At 35.0% G+C, this 12036-nt stretch overlaps 1 protein-coding gene across 1 annotated transcript in view; it reads left to right on the top strand.

The window, feature by feature from the left end:
* The window catches only part of LOC148956838 (putative inorganic phosphate cotransporter), a 138065-nt gene extending 129019 nt beyond the window's left edge, over nt 1-9046 (top strand). The window contains exon 10 of the mRNA XM_089096561.1: nt 8366-9046. Coding sequence (XP_088952687.1) covers nt 8366-8614 — 249 coding nt within the window. The 3' untranslated portion in view covers nt 8615-9046. The remainder of the gene's footprint in view (nt 1-8365) is intronic.
* Nucleotides 9047-12036: the final 2990 nt, after the last annotated feature.

Here is a 12036-nt window from a genome sequence, read left to right as displayed (position 1 = left end):
TCATTTAAGAAATTATGAAAAAATTGTAAGCAAGTAACAAACTCTTTCCTGAAGTCACTTCTTGGATACACAATGCAGAAACTTCATTTAAGAAACTATGAAAAAATTGTAAGTAAGTAACAAATTCTTTCTTGAAGTCACCTCTTGGATACACAATACAGAAATTTCATTAAAGAAATTATGAAAAAATTGTAAGTGAGTAGCAAATTCTTTCTTGAATTCACCTGCTGGATAAACGAAAAGACATTTCGTTCAAGAAATTATGACAAAATTCTAAGAAAGCAACAAACTCTTAATTGTTTTCATGACTTAGATATACGACGTAGAAATTTAATTCAAGAAATCATGAAGAAATTCTCAGTAAGTAACAATTTCTTTCTTGAAGTCAACTCTTGGATACACAATACGGAAATTTCATTCCATAAATTATAAAAATATTTGTAAGTAAGTAACAAACTCTTTTTTTTTATTTCACCTCTTGGATATACAGTACAGATACTTCATTCAAGAAATTATGAAAAAATTGTAAGTAAGTAACTTTTTTTCTCTTTATTACAAACAATTTTCACTTAGCTACACGATGTAGAAATTTAATTCAAGAAATTATGAAAAAATTCTCAGTAAGTAACAATTTCTTTCTTGAAGTCAACTCTTGGATACACAATACGGAAATTTAATAACTTTTTTTTTCTTTTTCTCTTTATGACAAACAATTTTCACTTAGCCCACACGATGTAGAAATTTAATTCAAGAAATTATGAAAAAATTCCCAGTAAGTAACAATTTCTTTCTTGAAGTCTACTCTTGGATACACAATACGTAAATTTCATTCAAGAAATTATGAAAATATTTGTAAGTAAGTAACAAGCTCTTTATTGATTTCACCTCTTGAAGATACAGTACAGATACTTCATTCAAGAAACGCGATTAAACACGTTTTGAAACTACATGCTATTTGCTTGCCTTTCCTTGGCACCTTTCGAAATGAGCGGGGATTCCCCACCGCTTCCTACACATTGCAAAAAAGTGAGCAGTACGAAAACTCCACGTTTTCAACCAGACTGGTTTTTTAGCTAAATCCTTGGAAACAGCCTCTATTTTTGACCGTTTGAATTTTGATGTTAAAATGATTGGATGGTAACTACGCCGCCTCTCACGCCTCGTTTTTCCAAAATCGTGCAGTCGAAATTTGATACGACACACAAACAAAGTCATAGTGAGAGAGATATCAAAAAAGTTGGGTTGATCTAGGTTCACTTAGAGTGGCGCGCCACTCTAAGTGAACCTAGATCAACCCAACTTTTTGGATATCGTGTAGCTAAGTGAAAATTGTTTGTGATAAAGAGAAAAAGAAAAAAAAGTTATGAAATTTCCGTATTGTGTATCCAAGAGTTGACTTCAAAAAAGAAATTGTTACTTACTGAGAATTTTTTCATAATTTCTTGAATAAAATTTCTACATCGTGTAGCTAAGTGAAAATTGTTTGTGATAAAGAGAAAAAAAGTTACTTATTTGCGATTTTTTCATAATTTCTTGAATGAAGTATCTGTACTGTATATCCAAGAGGGGAAATCAAAAAAAAGTTTGTTACTTACTTACAAATATTTTCATAATTTCTTGAATGAAATTTCCGTATTGTGTATCCAAGAGTTGACTTCAAGAAAGAAATTGTTACTTCCTGAGAATTTCTTCATAATTTCTTGAATTAAGTTTCTACGTCGTATATCTAAGTCGTGAAAACAATTAAGAGTTTGTTACTTACTTAGAATTTTGTCATAATTTCTTGAAAGAAATGTCTTTTCGTTTATCCAGCAGGTGAATTCAAGAAAGAATTTGCTACTTACTTACAATTTTTTCATAATTTCTTTAATGAAATTTCTGTATTGTGTATCCAAGAGGTGACTCCAAGAAAGAATTTGTTACTTACTTACAATTTTTTCATAGTTTCTTTAATGAAATTTCTGTATTGTGTATCTAAGAGGTGACTTCAGGAAAGAGTTTGTTGCTTGCTTACAATTTTTTCATAATTTCTTAAATGAAATTTCCGTATTGTGTATCGAAGAGCTGACTTCAAGAAATAAATTTTTACTTACTGAGAATTTTTCCTAGATTCTTGAATTAAATTTCTACATCGTGTATCTAAGTCAAGAAATTCTTGAATGAAATTTCCATTTTGTGTATCCAAGAGTTGACTTCAAAAAAGAAATTGTTACTTACTGATAATTTTCTCATAATTTCTTGAATTGAATTTCTATATCGTGTAGCTAAGTGAAAATTGTTTGTGATAAAGAGAGAAAAAAAAGTTACTTACTTGCGATTTTTTCATAATTTCTTGAATGAAGTATCTGTACTGTATATCCAAGAGGTGAAAACAAAAAGAGTTTGTTACTTACTTAAAAATATTTTCATAATCTCTTGAATGAAATTTCCCTATTGTGTATCCAAGAGTTGACTTCAAGAAAAAAATTGTTACTTACAGATAATCTCTTCATAATTTCTTAAATTAAAGGTCTGCATCTCATATCTAAGTCTTGAAAAAAGTTAAGGGTTTGTATCAAAGAGTTGACTTCAAGGAAGAGTTTGTTGCTAGCTTGCAAACAATTTTTTCACAATTTCTTAAAGGAGGTTTATGTTCTGTTTAGTTAAGGTGTTAATACCGGAAAGATTTTGTTGCTTACGTACAATATAACTATTTTTAAGAATAAAAACGGGTTAAGATTAAAGATATGTATTGTTTTAGCTTATTGACATACAGCCAAATTAGACGCAATAAACCAAAAGAAACACACACAGCTCAGAGAAACACAAACAGCCAAAGAGACAAACACAGACCAAAAAGACTCTACTTACTTACAATATTTTCAAAATTTCTTTAATGAAATTTCTTTATTGTGTATCCAAGAGGTGACTTCAAGAAAGAATTTGTTACTTACTTACTTACAATTTTTTCATAGTTTCTTAAATGAAGTTTCTGCATTGTGTATCCAAGAGGTGACTTCAGGAAAGAGTTTGTTACTTGCTTACAATAGAACTATTCTAAAGAATAAAGACGGGTTAAGCTTAAAGATATTTATTTCTTAAACGTATTGACACACAGCCCAAAGCGACATACAAAGCCCAAAGAAACACGCACAGCCCGAAGAGACATAAACAACCCAAAGAGACTAACACAGACCAAACAGACTCAAATAGCCCAAAGAGACACACACACAGACCAAAAAGGCACAAACAGAAAAACTAGACACACAGAACAAAGCGACAAGCAAACAAAAGATAGACAAATACAGCTAAAAGAGTCAAAGACAGAAAAAAGAGACAAAAACCACCAATAGACACAAAACGACAAAAACTAATCAAACATCACAAAGAGACACATACAGACCAAAAAGACTCAGACACCCCAAAAAAGCTCAAAGAGACACACATGGCTCCTAAGAGACACAAACAGCCGAAAGAAACACACAAAGAGCAAAATGACTCAAACATCCCAAAGAGACACACATAGCCCAAAGAAACACAAACAGCCCAAAGAGACACACAAGGGCTAAAGAGACACAAACAGCCCGAAGAGACACACAAAGCCCAAAGGGACACATACAGACCAAAAAGATTCAAACACCCCAAAGAGACAAACATAGCCCAAAGAGACACACATGACTCCTAAGAGACACAAACAGTCAAAAGAAATAAACACAGACCAAAATAACTCAAACAGCCCAAAGAAACACAAACAGCCCCAAAGAAACACAAACAGCCCCAAAGAGACACAATCAGCCCAAAGAGACAAACACAGCCCAAAAAAAACTCAAACAGCCCAAAGAGACACAAACAGATCAAAAAGACTCAAACAGTCCAACGAGACAAAGAGCACAAAGAGACGCACAAAGAAAAAAGAAAAAAAAACAGCCCAAATATACACAAACAGCCCAAAGAGACAGACACAGACCAAAAAGACTCAAACAGCCCAAAGAGACACACAAACAGACTAAAAATACTCAAACAGCTCAAACAGACACACACCCAAAAGGGACACACACAGCCCCACGAGACACAAACAGCTCAAAGAGACACAGACAGCCCAAAGAGAAATACGACCCAAAGAGACAAACACAGACCTAAAAGACTCAAACAGCCCAAAGAGACACATACAGACCAAAAAGAATCAGACACCCCAAACAGACACACAGTCCAACGAGACACACACAGCCTAAAGAGACACACACATCAAAAAGAGACACACACAGCCCAAATAGACAAATACAGCTCAAAGAGACATACACGGCACAAAGAGACGCACACATACAACAGATACACAAAAAGCCCAAATCAAAACACACGGCAAAAAGAGTCAAACACAGACCATGCGGATTCAAATTGCCCGAACATACACACAGACTAAAGATACAACAACTTCTTAAAGAGACACAAACAGGCCTAAGAGACCTATACGAAGAACAAAGAGACACACACAGCACAACGAGACACACACACACAGCCCAAAGAGACAAAAAACATTCATACAAACGCTTACAGACCGAAAAGATTCAAATATCCCAAAGCGATATGCATTTCAAAAAGAGATACACACGTCCTTTAAGAGACAAACACAGACACTCGAAACACACACAGACCAAAAAGAATAAAAAATACTACGAGACATATAAAGCTGAAAAAGATGCACGCGAGCCAAAGAGACACACACATCCAACAAAGACATACAAAGCCCAAAACGACACAAAAATCCAAAAAGCCCAAAACGACATAAACAGCCAAAAGAGGCACACACAGACCATAAAGATTCAAACTGCCCAAAGAGACACACAGCATAAAGAGACACACACAGCCAAAAGAGACACACACAGGATAAAGACACAGACACACCGACCTAATAGAAAAAAAAATCCCAAAAAGACACACCCAACCACCCAAAATACAAAAAACACTCCCATACAGACACATACATACCAAAAAGATACGAACACCCCAAAGAGACACACATTGCCCAAAGAGACACACATGGCCTCTAAGAGACACAAACAACCAAAAGAAACACACACACAGACCAAAATGACTCAAACATCCCAAGAGACACATACAGCTCAAAGAGATGCACGCGGCCCAAAGAGACGAACACAGCCAACAGAGACACACACAGCCCGAATCGACACAAAAAAGCCAAAAGATACATACACAGACAAAAAAGAATCAAACTGCCCAAAGAGACACACAGCCTAAAGAGACATACACAGACCGAAGAGACACATACACAGGCTAAACAGACAAACACAGCCCGAAGAGACACACAAAGCCCAAAGAGACACAAACACAGCCCAAAGAGACAAAAAACGCTCATACAGACACATACAGAACAAAAGATTCAAACTCCACAAAGAGACACACATAGCCCAAAGTTGCACACACGACCCCTAAGAGACACAAACATCCAAAATAAAGACACACAAAACAAAATGACTCAAATACCCCAAAGAGACACACATAGCCCAAAAAAACACAAACATCCCAAAGAGACACAAGCCCAAAGAGACAAACACATCCCAAAAAAGACTCAAACAGTCCAAAGAGACATAAACAGATCAAAAAGACTCAAACAGTCCAACGAGACACACAGCTCAAAGAGACACACAAAGCCCAAAGAAACACACACAGCCCAAAGAGACACAAACAGCCCAAAGAGACAAACACAGACCAAAAAGACTCAAACAGCCCAAAGATACACACAAACAGACCAAAAAGACTCAAACAGCTCAAAGAGACACACAGCCCAAAGAGACACACACACCCTCAAGAGACACAAACAGCTCAAAGAGACACAGACATGCCCCCCATGCAAACAACTCTGAGTGTATTCTACTATTCCTTAATTAGCAGCATCGTACATTTTGTTTAAATACTTATTTTTTCATTTTCCAGATTCAACATTTTTATTTAACACAAATGACTCCAAAATTGACTCCACCTCCCCCTCTCCTACCCTCCCCTTCCCCTCAGAAATGGGGGAACGAAGGGGACGTTAGATCCTATTTCAAATTGGAGATACTTTTCAAACGTTACTTGTGTATTATACAGACCACATCGGAGAGGTAAAGCTAGTTCAAGTAACAAATTACCTGAGTTAACAACCCCTTCGGGGTTACCTTAACTGTTAATCAGTTTAATCCTTTTTTTTCTCCACCATCATACAATCCAATCACTAATTAGAATAATTCTCACTCCTATTATTCAAAACATTAATTAATATCGTTCATTGTCTACGTAAATTAAGTTCTAGACAATACTGGTTTAGAAAAACTGGAATAAAATAATTGATTATATTGGCAGCTAAACAAGACGCGCCGGTCATGTATACCCTGAATTAGAAATCCGGTAAATTGTGTCAGAAAAACTTGAACCAAACCAGATTATACCCACCTAACCAGATTGTACCTACCAAACCAGACTATACCCACCAGAAACCGGTCCGGTACGGGGGGGCAAGCAAAGTATAAGTTAACATACTACTGCTATCAAGGAGAATTTTTATTTCAGGCAGGTTAGGTTAGTAATGCAGTCTACATTCGTGCTCACCTGGCTTAACGATTTCTCATCTTTATCCTTACTTACGTTGTGTTATGAAACATTTGAGCTGGAAAAAATATTGATTGAATTTTATAAATTATTGGGATAAACAATGGACGAAGACAGGGGAACAGTTAGTTGGGCTGACAGCCCCCTGTCAATGGCCAGTGTTTTGGGATCTGAGCTGAACAGGATGGCTGGAACTTATTCATAATTTGGGTGAAGCGAGCTTCAGCCTGGGCAAGTATTTCTTTTGAGAGATAGGTTGAGGCTATCTCAATGGCAATATCTGACTTTAACTGGGATGGCAGAATGACTTTTTCCAGGGCAAACATGTTGAGCATAAGGAGGCACATATTAGTGAGGAGGTTTTCGCTATTTGAGAATTGGGTTGATGCCCCTTGCCTATATTCTTTTTTTGACGGGGGTATTAATGGGGGATAATCCTTCTCGTTGATGCAAATGGGAGATATACCCTTTGTTTGGGTTTGAATTTTTTTTCCTATTTTTGACCAAAGAGGTCTAAGAGGCCGGTGTCCTGCATTATATCTGGGCTAGTTCTGGGAATGATTTGATAAATGATCATATAATTAAATTTTTTAAAATAAAAAAATGTTTCCAACTGAAAGTAAGGAGCAACTCTAAAACTTAAACGAACTGAAAGTATACTTTGTATGAGGGGGGAGGGAAGCTTTCCATATCTTAACTCTTCGTTATTTACTCGAAAGTTGTCTTGCTGAAACACAAGAGCCATTAAATTGAAAAAGAAGCTTTTTTAAAGAAGTTAAAATGTTTAGCTTAACTAGTAAATAGCTGAGGAGGGGTCAGAATCTATTTATGGAATAATTTCTGTTCGTTTTAAGTTTTAAACTTGCATCTTTCGTTTAGTTGAAAAAGCTTGTTTTTTTTATTAATTAAACTTCTTGAAGTAGTTAATTATACTTTCATGTACATAATACTTTTTGCTAACGCAGAAAAGAAACGATTAATATTTCAACGCCCTCTGTCTGGTTTTTGACTGGTAGCAAAACATTGATATTTCTTTTCAAGGTAATGAAAAAAGCTTGTCAAGTAAAATAAACGTGTATAAAAATGAAACAAGAAAAGTATTTACAAAAAATAGACAAAGCAGTAGCCTACTTATCAAAAGTAAGATAGGAACCCTTAAATTTCAGTTCTATTAAGCAATACCGTAAGTTTTGGATCTCCTTCCTGTGATTTCCTCATAATCACTTTGTATAAGATAAAGGTTGATGGCTTCCCTTGCCTTGACACCCTACAGCACCCATGATATGTACCCTCATGGAGAAAGAGAAGATGGATTAAAATTATTAAATCTTTCGTGCTAGAAAATGCTAAACACTTGGAGTCTACATTCATTTGTCTTTTAGCAGTTGCTTATTTCTGTTATAAAGCAGGGTCAAAAATGTTTTGCGAATAGAGAATTTTCTTTTTCTTATAGATTTATAGTAAATTACTAGTTGTAAATTGTAATCATTTGTAATAAATTGTTGCTTTAGTTGTAAATTGTTTTATAAATATTAAATTATTTGGCCAACCGTCTAGGGCAAAAAAAAACTTTAAGGGAAAAGAAAGGTTTAAGGAAAATAGGAACTTCTTGGGAGGATGAAAAGAGGGAGGCTTTGAATAGATGAAATAGAGGAGAAACTTACGTAGCTGTGTTGGCCTTAGGCAGCTTATTGTTGCAGTGAGTTTTTTATAGTAGTACCAATAACAAATCATTTGAACAGTTCAAAACTATTAGTTACATCATAACTTTTTATTTCAGCAAACAATAGAAGCCTGGCAAATTGTTTTTCTAATGGCTGCTATTGTTCTTGCGTTTGACGCTGTGTTCTTCCTCATTTTTGCGTCCGGTGAAGAACAGCCATGGAATAAAGCAGCAACCGAACAAACAAAATCAAAGAGAGAGGATACAGGAGAAAATATTGAATGTTTTGATTCCGACACTACTGGCACAAAAAGTGATGCACAAAAAGTGGCACAAAAAGATCCGAAATATCTAAGCACTTCTTAAAGATGAAATCAGGGGTCCTATTTTCGTATAGCTTAAACAATAACCGAGATCTGGCACTTGTACATGTGTAGAGGTTTTGGGAAGCGCCCGCCCAAATTTGTTTAATCATCTTCTTAACTTTCTCTCTTTTTGTAGAAATTGCTTGTTTTTTTTTGTTTTTTTTTAATCAATCCGCCTAAAAAAAACTGTTTTCTTTGTTCATGCCTAGATGAGCCATACACTGAAGTTTAAATCCTTCGAGTTCGTATTAGAATTTTTGAAAGGATTTTTGGCCTGTCCTTGAAATTAGGGAAGGCCTTTTATGCTCATCCTGCCATTGTTGTTAGTGGCATCCCAGCTCTAAATGTTTTTGTGTTTATTGCATTATGTTTAGTATTCTAAGTAAATAATATTGATATTTTTATTTACTTCTGATTCCAAATAAAAAATTTCAGATTATTTATTATATGCTTATATTAAGGCTATAAGTAATCAATCTTTTTGTCGATACACAAGAACTAAAAAATAAGAAATACAGAGAAGAGAACTGAAAGACAGAAGAAAATAAAAGGGGAATTCAAAGAAAATGGTACAATCAAACAGTTCGTGGTAACGAACTGTAAGTAGGGAGTAACCCGGCTCAATAGTAACCGAAACTCTTTAAAACCGAATTTTGATACCAATAGATACATCAAAAGAATCAGATTCTTATGCTGATTTCAAATATATAAGTTTCATCAAGTTTCAAGTCTTACCCATCAAAAGTCTTGTTCTTCAATTCTTACCCATCAAAAATTACGTGCCTGAGAAAATTTACCTTATTTTCGAAAAAAGGAGAATCCAACCCCTAAAAGTCATAGAACCTTATGAAAATCAAACCATCAAATTAAGCGTATCAGAGTACCCTACTGTAGAGGTTTCAAGCTCCTATCTGCAAAAATGTGGAATTAAGTATTTTTTTTTTGCGGGAAGAAAGATCACGGATGCGTGTTTATTTGTTGTTTTTTTCCCCCCAGGGGGGATCGTATCGACCCAGTGGTCCTAAAATATCGCGAAAGGGCTAATTCAAACTGAAATTAAAAGTTCTAGTGTCCTTTTTAAGTGACCAAAAATAATGGAGGGCAACTAGGCCCCCTTGCACGCTCATCAAACAGTTCGTGGTAACGAACTGTAAGTAAGGAGCGACCCGGCTCAATGGTAACCGAAACTCTAAAAAACAGAATTTTGGTACCAGTAGATACATCAAAAGAATTAGATTTTAATTCTGATTTCAAAAATATAAGTTTCATCAAGTTTAATCTTACCCATCAAAAGTTACGTGCCTGAGAAAATTTGGCTGATTTTCAAAACAAGAGAGAAAGACCCCCTAAAAATTATAGAACCTTAATGAAATTCACAACGTCATATTCAACGTATCAGATAACCCTACTGCAGAGGTTTCAAGCTCCTATCTACAAAAATATGGAATTTTGCATTTTTTGCCAGAAGAAAGATCACGGATGCGTGTTTATTTGTTTTTTTTTTTTTTCTCCAGGGGTAATCGTAGTGACCCAGTGATCCAATAGTATCGTAGGAGGGCTCATTGGAACGAAAATTAAAAGTTCGAGTTCCCTTTTTAAGTGATCAAAGCAAATTGGAGGGCAAATAGGCCCCCTCCCACGCTCATTTTTTTCTCAAATTCACCTAATTAAAATTTTGAGATAGCCATTGTGTTTAGCATAGTCGAAAATCTAATAAATATGTCTTTTACGATGACTTAACTCTCCACAGTTCCCATGGGAAGGGCTGCAAGTTATGAACTTTGTCCATTGCTTACATATTGTATTGGTTATTGGGAAGTATACAGACATTTTCCGGAAGAATTTTTTCTGGGGGGGGGGGCGGGGGGCTGGAGGAGGGGGTTACTCGGGAGAATCTTTCCGTGGAGGAAGTTTCTTTGGGGTAAGGGAAATTTCTATGAAGGTGGCGCCGGATTTCCAAGCATAATTTAAAAAACGATCAGAAATTAAATTAAAAAAAACAAGAACTTTCAACTGAAAGTAAGAAGCAACATTATAACTTAAAATGAACAGAAATTATTACGTATATGAGGGGGGTCTCCCCCAAGTCAATACCTCACTCTTTATGCTGCAGTTTTTTTTAGTTCTTTCAAAAGAGCTATCTATTCTAATTAAACGGCCTTTGTGATTCAGGGGTTTGTGAATTAAATTTTTTTTAACTTTTAACTTAAAGAGCGTGTTATTTACAAAGGGTAGAACCCCATAATATACGTAATAACATATACTTAATAAAAAAAAAAAGAATAAGAAAAACAAGCAATACGGCTCAATAGTAAGCGAAACATTTAAAAACGGAACAGTGATGTCAAAAACTTAATTAAAAGAATGGGCTTATAATGCAAATTCTAAATATATGATATTGTTAATTTTTGTATTACTCATCAATGGCTACGAGCCTCAGAAAACTCACCTGATTTTTAAAGAGGGGGAAACATCCCCTAAAAGTGAAAATTTTTTAATGAAAATCACACCGTCAGATTCAGCGTATCAGAAAACCCTATAACATAGGTTTCAAACTCATATCTGGAAAAATCTGCAACTTTTTATTTTTTGCCAGAAGAAAAATATACGAATATAGAAGTTCGTTACGTAAGTTAATTTGTAAATTACGTCAGAACCAAATTTAGAGACAGCCATTTAGCAAAAGAAAAATAAAATTTTTATGCAAATTGTGTTTACTTATTCAATGACGGCGAGCCAAAATAAAAGCTGCATTAACTAAAAAACGATCAGAAATTAAATAAAAAAAACAAGTTTTTTAAAATGAAAGTAAGGAGTGACATTAAAACTTAAAACAAACGGAAATTATTCCGTATATGAAAGGGGCTGTCCCCTCCTCAACGACTCGCTCTTTACGCTAAAGTTTGACTCTGTCTAACAACTTTATTTTTAAAAACAATAAAAAACTTTAGCGTAAAGAGCGAGTCGTTGAGGAGGGCACAGCCCCTTTCATATACGGAGTAATTTCTGGTCGTTTTAAGTTTTAATGTCGCTCCTTACTTTCAGTTTAAAAAACTTGTTTTATTTTTATTTAATTTATTTCCAAAGATCACCCGATCAAAATTTTTAGATAGCCATTTTGTTCAGCATGGTTTAAAAATGTAATAACTATATCTTTGAGGATGATTTAATCCCCCAGAGTCCCTGGGGGAAGTACTGCAAGTTATGGATTTTGCCCAGTGTTTGCATATAGTTTTGGTTACTGGGAAGTATAAACATGTTTTCAGGTTTTTTTTATGGTACTGGGAGTGGGTGGGTCGGGGGTTAAGTGGGAGGATCTTTATATGGAGAAATTTTTCATGGGGCTAGGGACATTGCTATGAAGGGTGCGCCGAAATTCCCAGCATTATTTTTGAAAAAGGATCAGAAATTAAATAAAAAAAA

Source organism: Artemia sp. Qi Xiang Cuo, chromosome 1 (genome assembly GCF_049724085.1).
Source record: "Artemia sp. Qi Xiang Cuo chromosome 1, ASM4972408v1, whole genome shotgun sequence".
Taxonomy (NCBI): Eukaryota; Metazoa; Arthropoda; class Branchiopoda; order Anostraca; family Artemiidae; genus Artemia; species Artemia sp. Qi Xiang Cuo.
Note: the sequence above shows the minus strand (reverse complement) of the source record. Positions and strands in the feature narration are given on the sequence as shown.